Source organism: Ammodytes marinus (assembly GCF_949987685.1).
Source record: "Ammodytes marinus genome assembly, chromosome: 23".
NCBI classification, from domain to species: domain Eukaryota; kingdom Metazoa; phylum Chordata; class Actinopteri; order Uranoscopiformes; family Ammodytidae; genus Ammodytes; species Ammodytes marinus.
The window spans coordinates 4,469,751-4,487,035 of record NC_137227.1 but is presented as its reverse complement, the minus strand read 5'-3'; the positions used below and the strand labels follow the sequence as shown (position 1 = coordinate 4,487,035).

General features: G+C 42.1%; 1 protein-coding gene across 1 annotated transcript in view; it reads left to right on the top strand.

The window, feature by feature from the left end:
• Positions 1 to 17,285, top strand: part of LOC307269071 (solute carrier family 24 member 2) — a gene marked incomplete at both ends in the record, with an annotated part of 40,826 nt that overhangs the window by 7,030 nt on the left and 16,511 nt on the right. Inside the window, 3 exons of the mRNA XM_080051897.1 lie at positions 9,051 to 9,095; positions 10,495 to 10,603; positions 13,545 to 13,559. Of these exons, the coding sequence (XP_079908023.1) occupies positions 9,051 to 9,095; positions 10,495 to 10,603; positions 13,545 to 13,559 (169 nt within the window). The remainder of the gene's footprint in view (positions 1 to 9,050; positions 9,096 to 10,494; positions 10,604 to 13,544; positions 13,560 to 17,285) is intronic.

Sequence of the window (17,285 nt, the reverse complement as noted above, 5' to 3'; positions counted from 1 at the left end):
GGGCTACCACCATGATGGGATTTTCTTGCTTTTTTTTCATCATTTGTAAGGTTAGTGCCCGTGTCCTCTAATATATGAAAGCAGTGACAGTATTCTTGTTTATATCCATTTAATAAAAGGAGAGTTGTGGAATTGACCTTGGTCCAAACTGACTGAAAAATAGCCGTTGGTGATATATGTGTGTGTGTGTGTGTGTGTGTGTGTGTGTGTGTGTGCTTCCCAAGGTTTCTGAAATGTCAGATGTCTGTGCTGTGTGTAGTTTTAAGGACATTATATCTGCGCATGAGTCTGCAAACTGAGTATACAGTACAGTATGTACCTAGTCCGAGAGAAATGGAATTGTTTGAGCTCAGCCCGCGACAACATGAGCCAAGGATCCAATGATTTAAAAATAGAAAAAGCCTGCGTCTTTGATCTCACCGTGACGCTGAGGAGTCCAAGTTTTTATCATCTGTTCCAGCTGTGGCTGTGGGAGTGTGTGTGTGTGTGTGTGTGTGTGTGTGTGTGTGTGTGTGTGGGGGGGGGGGGGCGCTACTGTAAAGCCAGTAATTAGGTTTTAGGGGATTTTTACTTTTGTCTTTAGGCTTTTTAGACCAGTCAATAGAGATAAAGGTAGTTTTCAGAATAAAGTAATGGGCCAATCAAAACGCACAGTATCTGGTTTTTAGGGAACCGGGATGGAGGGCTATTGAGACAGAGTTGCTTCTTTCACTGTCTCTCCTCTGCTGTCTACACAATACAATTATTCTGCTCTCTCTCTCTCTCTCTCTCTCGCTCTCTTTCTCTCTCTCTCCCTCCCTCTCTCTCTTTCTCTCTCTCTCCTTCTCTCTCGCTTTGCAGTGTTGTTTTTCCTCGCCGGCGCACTGCTTTTGTCCAAATCCAATTGAATTACATTCAATGTTAATAATTGTGCAAAGCGGCATTCTCATTTGCATCACAGGTGCCGATGGCTGCTTTTTAGGTCATCCTCGATTACTTATTGCAGCATTTAGTTCCCCCCCCCCCCATTCTTTCCAGAGTGGACAGTGTCTCTTCACTGCCTCCTCCAGTGTAGTTAATGGGGTTATCCTTATCGTATAAGATGAGCCACAATTCTCATTAATGCTTTGTGTTGATGCTGACAATCACTGTAAAGCTGATTAGTTGTTTTTTCCTTTTCTTTCAGCTGTCTATTGTAGCGAACTGAATAACCTTTAGTTTTGATTAGCAATTTAAAGATGTCAACTATTTTAAGAAATTTTTTTGTCCATTGACCAGACAATGAATCTGTCATTTATTGAGAATTTGTTTCCAGATTTATTGTACTGTACATAAGGTGTACTCTATTCTATACAATGCTGGTTCTTTAAAAATGTGTGTGTGTGTGTGTTTGTGGGGGGGGGGGGGGGGGGGAGGTTGTACACGTTCGTACGAAATACAGAGAGAATGTTGTGGAGCTGATGGACTTAATCCACCTTGTGTCAACTCATTTGGTCATGACTTGAATGAAACTGACATTCATTTATATGAAAAAGTTACTCACTATAGCTTTTAACTCCCGTGGTGTAGCACTGGTTTGCAGTGCCGTGGTAAGTGTTACCCTAAGTGAGCTGCGGCTCACTACAGATATGCTTGTTCTCTGCGTCAGTAACTCTGAAGCCACTCTTTCCCTTTGGTGCAGTACCATGGACAGCACCACCTCTGCCTCACTGGTCTACAGTACACTCTGTTTTAACATTAGTGTCTGGCCTGCTGTATTTATTTTCCTTTTGTCCCTTTCACACTATTTTAGATTTGTAGTTTGTAGTTTCCTGAAATAGGTAAGAGTGTTGTTTTTAAAGAGGCTACCTTAATCTAGCTCTAGGGATCTGGCATCAACACAAACTGCCCCGATCGTTTGATGGCCCCTTCGCTGAAGAGTGGATTTCAATAGGCTGTTAGTCTGTAATGCTTAATGAGTGTGTATTTTTGAAGTGACCTAGACAGCCTGAATAGCTCTGGCTCCAGCTTTAACTGCTGTCATCACATTTAGTTGATGCATCCATTGTGAGGACCTAATGGTACTTTTAGTTCCTCAGCATAGAAAGTATTTGGATCATTAGATATATGATATAGACTGATGTGTTTTACCACATCAGCTTATTCCTAAGTGTACATTTTAGTTTTGTCTCTGATGTTAGGAAGGAAATGAGACGCAAGTGTTTTCAGCCATATTACCCTGGTCTATTTTCATATTACCCTGGTCTATTTAAAGCAGGAGAGGAGCTCAAGGCCATGAAGGTCAAAGCATTAGCGTTTCCGGATTTAGTAACGCTGGCCGGCCCCCTGTTTGCAAAGAAATTCTAGAAAACTTGAAATGAGAGATTGAGGTCCCCCCCCCACTCCTTTTTTTGTTGCAAGAGCGCCTGAAGGTGAAACGTCGTTGGCTTGCAAGAAACCGAAAGCCGTTATCGATCAAAGGGCTATTTTTGAAAGCAGGGGTCGAATTAGCTAATGTAACTGCACTGTAAAAGCATCATGTGAAGGGCACAACGATCCCTATCTCGTGGGTGTATGAAATGACACGCACTATACCCGGGCAAGACAGGAAAACAGTGCATACTCAACTCCTTCCTCTGGGGGGGGGATTTCTGACCCCTCAACCTCAGCCTATGCTAAGCCGCAACAGATGAACATGTCATCAGCTCGGAGAGTTGTGACCCACGTAATACACGTAATTTGTGAAATCCAGGCGCGATGATGTCTGCACCAGGGCAGACTAGTGCTGGCGTATGGAGGATCTCACAGTCTTACAATGGAAGTGATTGCAATCAAAAGTCCCTAATGAGCTATTTACAAAGCGCCCTAGGTTGCAGTGAATCTGCTTAAAAGCCTCTCCTCCTCCATCGTCTTTTGAGAGGGTTAGCACTTATGTCCATCACTTCAATGATGCCCCCTCCATCCAACTCCATCCCCACACACACAGGTGTCCGGAATTTTTTTTTAATTTTTTTTATCAGCATATTTGCTTTGCATAACGTTTAATTCAAACTAGTGCACTGCTGTCTTGAGACATTTATGAGCCAATAAAACGACTATATTAAACTTGTACAGTATTTGTGAACCATTTCAAAGATTTACAGTATATTATAGACTTGAAGTTGGCAAAAAGTATTGAGTGATGGACCTACATACTGTCATTTTTGGTTGTGGCCTTACATTTAGGATTAGAGCCAAAACCAATTCCAGAAACAGCTTTTGACTTTAAGGTAATGAGAATGACTTTCAATCGACTTTTGTGTAATTTCTGAACTTAAAGATAAATCAGCCAGTTTCGAGAACAAACACTGGGTGCATATCAAGTCGTTGCCCCCGGTCTGCTCAGTACAATAAAAGTATCAGCTTCCTGGTTCCATTGCTATTCAGAGAAATCACCTGTCCCACAGCACCTACGGTATGCAGGCCCTGGATGCATTACATACAGTATTAGGTTTTGGAACTGTTCATACTGTTTACTTAGCCATTATTGAACTTCTCCCGTTATGGGCGAGATCCTGTTCACTTAGTGATATTGACAATGATCTCAGTATCCAGGGGAACTTAGTGCAGCATAGTACTGTAGCTTGGTTTGAGTTTACATTGGTGGACAACTGAAACACGAATACTAGAATCACCAGAATAACTGTGTCTATGTGTGTATGTAAAGCATGTTGTAAAATGTAAAGTTAATTAAAGTTTATTATTATTTATTATGTATTATTTAAGCTTATTCTGCTTCTCACTGACGTACGTAGAAAACATACGTCATCATTGCATTGCAGGAACTCACGAATGCCACGGGGCGACTCAGTTTGGACCGCTGTCAACAATTGAGTTTGGTCTGGTGGCTCCATGTTGGGAGGCAGTTCTCTCCATAAAGCTATATTAGTCTTTAGCACCATGCAGGCATCGCATCAAGGCAGTATAGGACCTATACTGATAAAGCTGAACCCCCAACCAAAAGACAAGGAATAAGTTTATCATAAGCCCCGGGCCAGCAGAGATAAACAGTAGAGGGCAGAGAAAAAAAATCTAGGGCAGAGACTGCTGCAGTGGGAGGACAGCGGACGTGCTGCGGAATATAAATTCAGACTGCATGGAAGAAACTTTTGATCGATGTTTTGCTACAATCTCAAAAGCAACAAACCCCCATTCAGCCCCTTTATATTATCATCTGCAGTTCAAAATCAGCTATGACCTGAAAAGACACTACATATTTGATCAGTTATTGCAATTATAATACCTCTACTCAGCTGTAACAGTAGGTTGCATATGAAACACATTCAAATTGAATAGTGAGTGAATATGTGAATTATCCACTTTTGGAACATGATTGTTAACTCAAGCTTCAGGAACACATTAAAAAAACGACCTTATAATTGAAGCACACTGCGTACCGACACAAATCCAGCTCTGGGTAGATTGCATGTACTTGCAAAAATGACACAGCATTTTTTATTTTTTCTCTCTTTTCTTACTTGTCTCCCAAAAGCCTAAGTCTGATTGGTTCATGGTTGGGTGGGGGGGGGGGGGAGGACTTAAGAGGAAGCAATTTTGGCTTAGTCCTGGTGAGCGTTGCCTTGTGGGAAATCAGTGTCGTGGCAGATCCTGTAATTAGTTCTGCTTGTTAGAAGAAAAAATGAAGGGGTTACTAATTAGCAAGTGGATGGCTTCTTGACTTGTTGTGCATCTTTTCCCCTCCTTTCCTTGAAGATCATCATTATCGTCTGTAGGCAAAAAAGAGAGGGAGGGAGAGAGAGAGGGTGAGAGAGGGAGAGAGAGAGATGCTGCTCAGTCGTGCCGCTCAGCAGTTTAACTCTAGCACGATGCATCTAGATGGACAAATCTCCAAGGGTGTTCTGTCATGCTCTGACAGACAGGCCTGCCTACTGTAAGCACGTGTGTAAAGGCAAACGCCTGCAGCTGTGCAAGACTTCACTTTTTTTTTTTGCTTAACAAGCCAGCCACTCTGGTTTTCACATACATGTCTTTATACACACACACAGACTCACCGATGCTTTGGTTTATCCTATACCTCTACATCTATTACAAGTTACAATATGTAAGAATCTATCGTGTAAGAAATGTCAGATCGGATGTAGTCTCGCACAGCCAGACCAAACTACAGCTAGAAGTATGGTCTGGGCCCAAGCCATAACGTTTTGAGAATACTGGGAAAACTGGGCTGGCCTGTTTTTATTTCTTTAAACCAATCATAATCATCTTGCCCCGGAAGCCGCAACGCGTCCTTTCAAAATAGTGCAATTTGATGCCGACCATGGACCTTTTATAAAAGGTGCCGACCCAAAATCGTTAATGACACGTGCCGTGTGAGTGCAGCAACATTATGAGCTGGATACTATCAAACCATATCAAACACACGCTCGCACTTTATGTTGTCTCCCATTCTCAGCGGAGTATGAACGGTAGGCTACAGCGGGAAAGGGAAGGGGAGGAGTTTGAGCCGGGAGCGCTATACTACTACTAACTTTTGTTAAAGTTGTTGAGTGGGCGAGGAAATCATAGAGATGGACAAGCACTTTGTTTACTCCTTTTAGTTTCTTGTAAATGCTGATTTGTGAAGGGAACAATTCAACATTATGAGAAAAATGCATATTTGCTTTCTCACCGACAGTTAAAATAGAAGTTTGATACTTTCTCTCAAGCGTGATCAGTGACAGTGTATTTCTTATATTAGCATAAAGGCTAGAAATTGGGAAAACCGCTCCGGCCAAAGGTAAACAATGTATGAAATGTAATAGATTTAGTAGATTTTTTATCTAATGAATTCAGGGATTTCCTTGTCATGAGATGATTTATTCAATTAAAAAATATTTATGTGCTGCCACTTAAATTTTGGAATTGTAATGACAGGAGAAGTGAGCATGCCATTGGCAGTTTCCACAATGATGGTCCTTGTGTTCATATGATCAAGAACAAGGATCTATTATCCTGATTGGGTCATTTGGATTGGATGATGAAGCATAAAGGAAATGCAAATTCAAATTCATCCAGGAATAGAACCTCTTTATTGTGCACTCAGATTGCATTTGAGAAGACTTGTAATCCTCTGCCGACGTTGGAAAAGTAACTTCTTCCAGCTATGCTCTGAGCATTTCACCAATGTACGAAGATTTTCTCTGAAAGCCCCCCCTACACCAGCACACACACACACACACACACACACACACACACACACACACTGAATCACACTTTAAGCTGTAGGCAATTTGAGTGGTGAAGGCGGAAGCATTCTCGCATGATGTCACAACTCTTCATCGATAATTCTTCGTAACGCGGCGTAACACGCATGTGGCTACAGCGGGACATTTATCTCCCTCAGCTGATCCGCTTCCAAGAATGATCCTGCTGCTGTGACATTACGTAAGAGCTGGAAGGCAAGCAGAGCCGGCTGTATTAGAGAGAACACACTAACTCCAGAGAACATACTAATCTCCCTACGTGATTATTAGTCATAATATTTAACGCTGGCTTAATGAGCGACCCACGGAGTAATCTCTATCTGGCACATTCATCTGTTCTCCCCTAACCCTTCTGACGTCCCTTTGAGGAGGGTTGTAGGATATGTAATAGAATAATTCTAGAGTTTAGGGGGAGCAGGGGGTAAGGTTATAGTGGAATTGTTGAATCTCTGGATTAGCATAGCTTCGCAATGTTTTTGACAAATTTTTATTTTCAGCTATTCCCTCATTTCTGTTATTTTTCTGTATAGCTATACAGAGGCAAAGCTAATACATGGTAAATTATGAGCCGTTAAACAGAAACAGTGGGACACACACTGCGTACTGACATTCACAATGTGTGCATTGGCGTGTTTGTCCTCAAAAAGAAACCAAAAAAAAATATTTTCAAGTGAGGGGAATATAATTTGGTTTAGTATGTTTATAATTTTGCCGTTATGAACAAAAGAAGCCATCAATTATTTCCTTTTTCATTCTTTTTTTTTAGCCAGAAAACTGTTAAGACCAACATTAACATAACATATAATATAATGTGTTTAATATGCAATGCAATGCAGCGTCATTCACCATGCAAATGAATCACTGGCATAAAGCCTCTGTCTTATAAAAATGTGCATGTTTGCTCATTTTTGCATTTGTCAAACACTCACCGGATCAAACCGGATAACTCTCTGCATTGCATTTGGCTTTGTGAACTCTATCAACAAACACCAGTCCCTCCACATTTCTCCATTTTTCGTCTAAAAAGCTGTGTAGGCCGTGTCACAAAGCCTCAAAATGCAAAGATCTGGAGAAAAGCTTTGTGTTGTTTGTTCCCTTCCTTGCAGTTAGAAACAGAGGCTTTAAACAGCTGCTATGTTTTACACACACACACACACACTCACACACACACACACACACACACACACACACACACACACACACACACACACACACACACACTCACACACACGCACACACGCACACACGCACACACACACACACACACACACACACACACACACACACACACACACACACACACACACACACACACACACACACACACACACACACACACACACACACACACACACACATACATTTTGTGGAGATAAAGTGAGTGCACTTTAGTCAGGCAGTTGGTGAAAGGCTTGTGTTTTAAAAATAGACCCCTTTACATTGCTAGCCTACAAATCGGCCCGCTGAGAACCATACTAGAGCATTGAGTGATTGTGAAAAAACTGGAGCCACATCGATCGGAATGATCTGGCACGTACCCACTCTGAGACAAAGTTAGCAATTAGCTAAGAAGATTGATACCATTCTCATGTCAGCTCCATTATATGTAAGGTTTACGGTTAAGCTAAATTTAGCATGAAAAATGGACACAAGGAGAACCATCTCTGTCTCACAAAAGCGTCCTACAACAACCAGCACACTTAAAGCTCACTAATAGACATATTATATCTTGTTTGTTTACTCCTTGCACATGCCACTACTTGACTGGGCATTATGATTGTCCCTGTCTATTATCAAGCTAGTTTGCTGACGCCCCAAAATGTCAAACTCTTTATATCACATTGTATTCTGCTCTTGGCATCTTTTGAAGAGGTGCTAGCTTTGCAGACAACAACAACAACTGCCATTTAAAAAAAAACGTGGGATGTGTTACAAAAGTGAGAGAGCTTCCACTTCAGCTCTGTCAGAAGGTTGAGAACTATTATTTACATTGTCAAAACAGAAGCGTTAGTTTGGGGAAAAAAAACGAACTGAAATTGAAGTGGTTGATGCATGAGAGCGAAGTGAACGGATCAAATGAATAGTTTTGAAATTGTGGAAAATACTCCTGACTCTTTACTGTATTTGTGTTAACACTGACATTTCGCTGGTGCATATGACCCTATTAGCCAGCATATTGTTAGCTGTATGTCAAGTTGACTACACTATTGTTACCCTTGAATTGATATACAGGTGAAACAAAACAGAGCCAGGCTAGTTGTTTTCACGTTTTCACTTTCTGTGTGCTAAGAAAAAGCTAACCGTAGCCATAGCTTCATATTCATCACCATACACATAGACGTCATGCTGCAATCAATCTCCTCATCGTACTCTTGGCAACAATGTAAATAAGTATATTTCCCAAAATGACCAATTATGGATGCTATTCCCATTGCTTTCTTTCACTATAACTCAACTCAAGTTATACAGTGTGTACCAAGATGCACCTGCCAGTCCTATATGAGTGGATGTCCTTGACTCAAATAAGTGAAATTGATTTGACAGTTGTGAATGAATTTGGAGGAAATTCGAGTCGACAGTGTAATCTTGCTGAACTTGCAACTGACACAGCGTGGGGGGAGGGTGTGTGTGTGTGTGGGGGGTTTGTCCCTCAAGTCTTGTCAGCTTACATCACAGTCAGTCATCACCATCACTAGTATAACTGTGCTTTTAATGTGACTCTCTCCCTCTATCGGTCTGTTCATCTTGTCTGTGTTCTTGTGTACGGCATGCTTCACATCTATGTCTTGTTTTTTTCTCTCTCTCCTTCTCTCCCCCCTTTTACTTCCTTTTCTCTGTGTGTTGGATGAGAAGGCACAGAGTCCTGTGACGCCCGAGGATGACGGCAAGCTGTCGGTAGGTGCCGTATGATTGACACTCTCTAACCCGTCTGCATTATGTGTTAGTCGCTGTTGTCTGTGTGTGTAGATCTAACGGCGTTAACGTGTCTTTCTCCCACCATACTGTGAACAAGACGCTTGCACTCGTATCTCCAACCTACAGCCTCCCCCTGTGCACAGACATAGCTATACTGCCTTTTTCTTATTATTTATTTATTTTCTTATTTAATTTTTTTATTCTTTTTTTTTGCAACATTTCTTTTTTGTACACGGCATGGCGAAAAAACAACATGACGAATGAGCATGTGTCTGGAAAGACTCGCACTCTTTTAAAGGTGGAGTCAGCGATTCTGGAGAATGTCTGTTGACACAATCACTTTTTGTCAAAATCAGTGACTATCCCCTCACGATCTGCCCACCTGTCCGTACTGTGTGAAGGCTGAAAACAAATCTGGTGCTAATACACAGCCCTACACAGGCTCTATAAACAAAGGGGGGGGGGGGGGGGGGGGGGGGCAGTGTAGCTAGGAACATGCCCGTTTACAGAGCCTAGGCTGTGTATTATTTTCAGTACACGCATATACAGTACGGACAGGTAGTGGACCTTGAGGAGGTATTCACTGATTTTGATCAAAAATAGATTTTGCCAACAAACATTCTCCAGAATTGGCTGACTGCCCCTTTAACGCTTGTATGCACCCAAAAAGCATGCCAGAAGGTTTGCTTTTCATCAGGGAGAAGATGGAAACAGATCAGCGGAAGGAGAATCGTCAGGGTCACACACAGAGAGAGAGAGACCGCATTCTCAGCCCAGCCCTGGCCCTGGTATACATGTCTCCCTTTGCCCTCCCTGCTCACACCCATGTGGGCCTGTGAATTAGCACCTGACACCTCCTGTGCCTATATAGGCATCACCTGTGGGCAGCCGAATGGGGAACGCTCTCCAAACAGCTGCCAGCCTTGCAACGGTGCCCAATTTCCCACAGTTCTCAAGTTCAGCTTTCGACTGCTGTCGTGACCTTGGCGAGAGTTATTTCGGGAGACAGAAGGAGAAGAAGAACTCATATGTCCCTGCAAATAACTCTGAATGCCTGTCTCAACCCGTGGGGGCTTATATATTTTTTTGGAGAAGCGGAGGCAGCACTCTGTGATAGTTTTACTGGGTTGCATTTTACGCTTAGGGGTTTTATGCAAAAGAGGATTAGTATAGGGAGTCATATTCCAAACAGCTTAGAAATGGCACTAGTAAAGTGCTTACAATTGATAGACTTGGTGTTAATATCAACATATGGGCTTCATGAAAGATGTTTTTACCAAAGTGGATGTCTTATCTGCTTGTAGGAAACATCTCTCAGGTATAATAGTCCCATGGAAGGCGAGATGTTTGATTGACAGCTTGTTTTCTCCTCTCACAGGCCAGGCCTCGGCTTTCGAGGGGAGGTAGCTCCGCCTCCCTGCACAACAGCTTGATGAGAAACAGCATTTTCCAGCTGATGATTCACACATTGGATCCGTTAAGTGAAGGTAAGACAGTCAGACAAAGGGCACATATATATATAGAAACCAAGTCGTCCGAGATGGATTTTTACATCTGTAAGTCTCAAGCTAGCAGGATACACACGAGCACAGTGCTCTTTTCTTTCTGCCAATAATGGTCATTATCCAGTTGATCATTTTATGAACTTACTTTTTTCTCTTAAAGCGTCCGCAATCATGTTTTTCAGATGTATTGGGAATGTACCTAAACCAAAAAGTCCCTACCTTTTTACTGAAAAAAAGAGCACATGAAAGATGATTATGCGCCCAACTTGAATTGCCATTTTTAGCTAGAAATTACCATCAGTCCAAAATAAAAATATACAATATTAACATTTAGAAATTCGTCTTTAGCACCCTCTCTGCCGACACAATGGTTTCCCTTTTTTTACATGTAGTCAGTGTGAGACACGGTGAGCTTTTGTGCTGAGTCATAGCGCGGCGGAGGTGGAAGATTATTCTCCTTTAATCCAAGATGGAAGCCTATTAGCTTAGCTAAAGGAAATGTAAAACGGCAGTGTCAGTGCTCGGCGCAGGGGATCAAGATGCTAATATGCCGGGGGAGAGGTGGTGCAGCATCATCCCCTTCTAAATCCACTATGACAAAAGGGAGGAAAATATTCACATTAACAGCTAGCAAACAAGCAACAGTGGTTATCAAGAATGTCAAATTAAAGTGCTGTAATGGAAGATCTTGGATTTGGTTTTGGAAGTATTTTAAAAGGAAGTGATGAATCAGCAATAAAATAAATATTAATGTTCCTGTTTACATTTGCTCTTTCATTTGACATAGAAATGTATTTAAAGTGTATGCTGCTTGATTAAAAGGAAAAAATAATATAAACTAATAAAATACACATCGGTCAAGGTCAAATAACCACGGATAAGCATAAAACAATGGGCCAGACTAAATATTCCCCACCTGGATGGATGTGATCAAATTAGCAAAGGTCTGCTCCGTAGCTTTCTCTGAAATGACTGTACATTCCTTGAATGCAGAAACCTGGAGTGAGTCAGCTCAGGGAGGATTAATAAGCTGTGGCTGGACCGGTCTTAAAGTGCCCATTAACATGCATCAAATGGTCGTTGAATCCAGGGCGTACTGTGTCTGGGTGCTTACAATGTAAATCATAGTCTGCTGGGCTAATGGAAGTCCGTAAACCTGGTTGTATATCAGAGGGCTGTGCATACTCCACCCCTGCTACTTCTTGTACAGGCATTGGTCGTGCTTGTAGGTCAGCATAAAGAACAATGGACTGGACGCCACCTGTTTTCTGTTTTGTTTGTTTATGGGTCTAAATCATGAATGTCAAAATCAACTTGTGTTAATAAAAAAAAATTGCTTTCTCAAAAGTGGATTTTTAATGGCCAAACAGGCGAATTCTGCTTCAGTATGACTGCGGCAGTAACACAAGGATGTGAAACCAGATTTGAGCGATGAGTCTTTTTTTTTGGCAAAAGCCTGACTGGAAAACAAATGCACTGCAGCAACAACAAGTCCAGCGTGACAACGTGACATGAACATGGAATTAATTAGCACAGAGAACAAAAGCAACACTTTGGGCGACAGTTTGATTCCAATCAATAATTAAGACATTTCCATGTAGGTCGTTTTCACACGCTCCAGCGAATGGTGTAGCTGCGGTGTTATTGGACCTTGAGTGCGTCTCAAAATGCAAATGTGCCTTTTGCCTCATTTGTTTAGTGCATTAAATCATGTCATTGCTCCATTACTCGTAAGGGGCTGAATAAAGGACCTACCTCACACAGAGATGAATGACTGTGTTCTATGCACATTTACTCATATCATTAATGCAAAGGAGCATTTTTAGTTGGTTGAGCTCACAGCGTGAGGGTGGGTTGGTGGGTATGACCAGGTGCACCAATCAAACACGCAGGCTGTGCTGCCTGTCCTTGTGTGCTCTCAGGCTTTAAGTGTAGCTCCGCGGGGGCCGCAGCGGGAGCTGGCAGGACTCCATCCATGCATTTTTCATAGACCTTTCTCAAAATAAAGTCATCTTCAATTCTGATGCCGAAGGAACGTCTTAGGTCGTTCTGCTAGTGCTGGGAACTGGTTAGCTTTCACCTGTTCTTCTCTTAGAGTGGGGGGAGTCAGAGGTGTGTGTTTGTGTGTGTGTGTGTGTGTGTGTGTTTGTATGTGCTGTAAAGGTTTTAGGGGATTTTCCTGGCTAAGGCACAAACTCTTTGCTCCTTTATCGTAGCCTTCTTCCTTCAGATTTTGATCATGACAAATTTCCTTTTGCAGCAACACAAGGAGCTTTCATTTTTGCAAACATGGCCAGTGCCACATTTTTGGTTTGGCTATGCAGGAAAATCCTTATTTAATGTCTTTGGATATCTGAGCGTATATGTTGGCATGCGTGTGCTGTGTCTAGGAATAGTTAGACATTTTGGAAAATGGCTTTGTTTGCTTTCTTGCCAAGAGTGTGATAAGAAGATTGATACCACTACCGTATCTATCCGTTAATTATGAAACTAGCGCTTAGCTTAGCATAAAAGCAGGAAAGCTGGCTGTATCCTTAGATAAGACAGACCTCCTTGATAGCATGTCAAAAGCTAACTTCTTATATTTATTTCCCTAAATTGTGGAAAACCAGGATAGATCCCCCATCTTATACCAGTCACTATGCTATGCAATGCTAAGCTAAGCTAAACATTCCTCGTTCTCCTATTTCATATTTGCGTGAGCAAACATGGGTGTGCGATCAATTCCCTGGCAAGATAGCAAAAAAAGCACATTTCCCAAAATAGCTATGTTAATTATTTTACTTACAAAAATAGGCGATTGACTCTCATCTGGAAACTAATACTCAATGATAAAATGTGGGCTTTTTCACTAAAAATATCACCTGGATTTATCTTTTCTCTGTTTGTCTTCCTATCTCTCTTTCTTCTACTGTCCCCTCAGAATTCGCTGACTCTGGTGAGTTACTCCTCTAATTTCTGTATCCCCTCCCAAAAACAAATTGTGTTTGTTCTCATTCCAACAGCCTGGAGACAACTTTTCTTGCCCAACGTGTCCCCTATGTATACATGTCCCAAGCGCCGCTGTGCTGTATGTCAATTCTGTATACTGTCCATCCCTGCAGACTCTCGCCTTCAAATATATCATTCTCTTCTGTGGATTGTATTCTCCCCGGAGACTCTCTGTGACTCATTTCTGTATTGTTTTCCCCATTGTCCCTAATCCTCTCTCTCCTCTTATCAACTCCTGTTTAGTTCTAGCTTTGTATTGATGTTCTCGGTGTTACAAGCAGAAGCCTAAAAATGAGTGATTTGGGTCCGTACTGTCCGTGTTGACCTCCAACTCCGGGTATCTGAAGGTCCTTCACCCTGCAGACATCTAGTCAGATATGCAAATGAACGGTATGAAGAAGATGGGAGCATCACGGTCTAGGTTCTCTCAAGTTGACAACGCTCTGCTTAGTTCACACATTTTTGTGGAGAACGCTGTTTTCTCAGTCCCTCACTCGGGATTCAGAGTAAATAAGAACTTGAAAGCAATGAATGGCAGTGAACTAAAATGAGGTGCCCTCTTCGGCCTTTCAAAATGATCTGTTCCCACCAAACTGTTATTGATTTAAGCATTCAAAACGGTCTTTAAGAGATACAAAGGTTTACATGTTAATTCAGCATTCAAATGATGCCCAACACCAGCTTTCTTGTTATCTCCAATGTCCTTCAGTTTAATAATGGCCCATTAGGCCTGCATGGTTTGTTGGAGGGAACATCGCAATAGTCTGGTACAGTAAGTTCCTGGCACAAGTGCCTGCATCACTTTTTCCCCCATCAGTCCATAGCTACAAAGAATATCACTTAGGAACCGCATCAAATATTGAACTATAAAGAGAGATGGGGAGAGAGAGGAGCAGAGTGGTGGCTCTCCATTGGCTCGTCCGTCCAATCTCTCAGTGGATGGCTGAAGCAAGCTTCCTAAAGCAGCTCTCGGAATCCAGGCTGTGTGCATGCCCGCGGCTCAAACACTTTCAATAAAAAAATGAACAACCTTAGATTTGAACTCTATAGTTAGTTTGCTCATATCCATAGCTGATGTTTACCTCAGTGTGGAAGACGGCCGCTTGCATATGACCATAGACCATAACAGTAGGGGGACATGTATGAAATGCTTAGATTTTTTAACCTGTACTAGAAGTGAGAAGTTGTTACCAATCTCAGTGGTCTGTAGTGTTAGCGCAGTACTGTATAAACAGTATGGCTGCTTTCCTGCAGATCATTATCTCAGTGACGCAGACTGCAAAGATGGCTCACAATGTCACTGCGGCCTTGGACGTCTTTGCTGATGTTGGACCATTTTTTATTGAGCAGACGCCGTGCCAGAGCCCTCAACGGGTTTAGCATAAAGAGGACAAGGTCATGTTTGGGTTAAACCGGTATACACCCTTGTTGGCAGGCAGCAAACTTATAAGGTAAAACTGATGAGACTTTAGACTTGGCAGGGACAAAATGAATAAGCCAACGAGGAAAGGGATAAAGGAAAAGGAAAGCTCCATTATATAGTTTGAATGACTTTCCCTTAGTTTAACATCCATTTAAAGGTGCACTATGCAGTTTCAAGGGAGGGGAATTTGTTCACAGTTGCAGAGCCTGCAACTAGTTTACAAAATACATTTGATCTAAATCTAATTCTTAGTATTGAAAAATTATATCATTATAAATCAAAACAAAATAGTTTTGAGGCAACTTGATCCAAAAGTAAGAGTAGAATATGTTTGTAAACCGAACTGTGGGCCCTGCTGCTGTAAACAACAACAACAGTGAAACAGTAACTTTAAAGGTAGCTTTCTAACTTCAAACTGTGTTCCAGGGATTCTAATTGTCCTAGAGGAAAGTTATTTTATTCAGTCATCAAGAGAATATACCTTAGGAAATGTTCACTTATTTGACACACCAACAATTGCATAGTGCACCTTTAATGTATAAAGTGACTCCGTTCAATCATTGCAAAATTTCCATTTCCCCCCCGCACTGCCGCTCCCCTCCCATCAGCAGTACTGTCTGGGTGTTGTGACCCAAGGCCCCATTGATCACATGGTTCAATAATGCACTCAATGTCACAGACCTCCCACCACTTGTGCAAGGGAAATATATTTTCCATTTGTGAAGATAGCTTGAAATTCTGCTGTCCTTTTTAGTTTATTCTTAACTTCTTACTACATCTCCAGCAATAGATTACACACAACACAGACATCGACACATTGTAGGTATCTAGCAAACATGGTGCTAGAGGTTAGCCGTTAGCTTAGTTTTTTTTTATATCTGTTTTTTAACCTTCAGACAGTGCCAAGCTAGCCTGTTTCTAGCCTTTGGCCCCATGCCAAGCTAACTGGTTCCGGCTTTATATAAAAGGGACAGATATGTTGTGATGGATATGTATGTTATGTAACCATGCAACTAGCCAACCAGAACCCATCATCCTTTTCCCAACACACAGTGACACACACGTCACCCCACCCCTCGCTCGACAGAATCAATGTTAAAAGCCTCTTTGCTTGAGCACAGACTGTGAGTTTCCCTGACACCCCAACCCCCCCAGCAGACACACTCTATATCACACAGCTTACCAGAGGTTTAGAGGTCAGACCACAAGGACAAGAAGGCCCCTGGTAAACGACAACAAGCAAGCAAGCATCCCTCTCTCTCTCTCTCTCTCTCTCCCCCTCTCTCTCTCTCTCTCTCTCTCTCCCTCTCTCTCTCTCTCTCTGTTTGTCTCAGTGGTTGCAGAAGAGCTCTGATTGTGTCTTGGGTTAATTGGCCTCAGAGCAGCCTCAGTTAGTGGCTGGCCTTCAGGGCGATAGTGCACTTCAAACCCGAGTCCCCTAATCATGTGGGATTGCGGCACTTGTCAGTGCAGCAGATGAGTCGTGACACTCTGTGGGATGGGATGTGTTTTCATTTCATTAGACTGTTTTATTGCTGCCAAGTCCCGCATTTGGCATGAGATTTGCACCATAATCCTCTCGCATGCGAGTGGAGTGGTCGCCCACTGTTGGGCAGAGTTGGATATTAGTGTGTGTGCATGTCTGTTTGTGTGTGTTGGCAATATTGTACGCAGTGCTTACTGTGTTGTAGGAAAACATTACATGATGTTACAACTAGAAAATTTGTTATGAGAGTTCAACGGTCCGAAATATAGATTAGAGTTATGAGTGCATGAGTCAATATGAGTTAAGTGTTATTTTTTCTAGTGGTATCAAGTTGTCATTGATTGCAGTTATAAACCGAGCAACCATTTTCAGTTTCTATGAAAACTGATCACTTGATCGAATACACACAAAAAAAAACCTTGCCGCACAGCTTGACAGAAAAAAATCTAGGTATGTTTTTGGGGAAATTTCGGTGGAGCGACCCTTTCAAGAACAGGCACTGTAACGTACACATGAGAAAATGCTGATGTTTTGGTTTATTCCACTGTAGACGTCAATACATCACAACAACCCGTAAATATTTTTGATCCAATTTGTCAGAAGCTTGATCTTGTATTTGGCAAAAAAAAACATTGCTGGAGAAAATGTAGGGCATTGCAACGCTTTGAACAAAAAGCTCCATTCGACTAGTTGTCATGTTTTGAAGCGGGCAGATCCGCTCCAAGCTGTGAGCTAAACTTTTCCATGACACGGTGTGGCGTGGG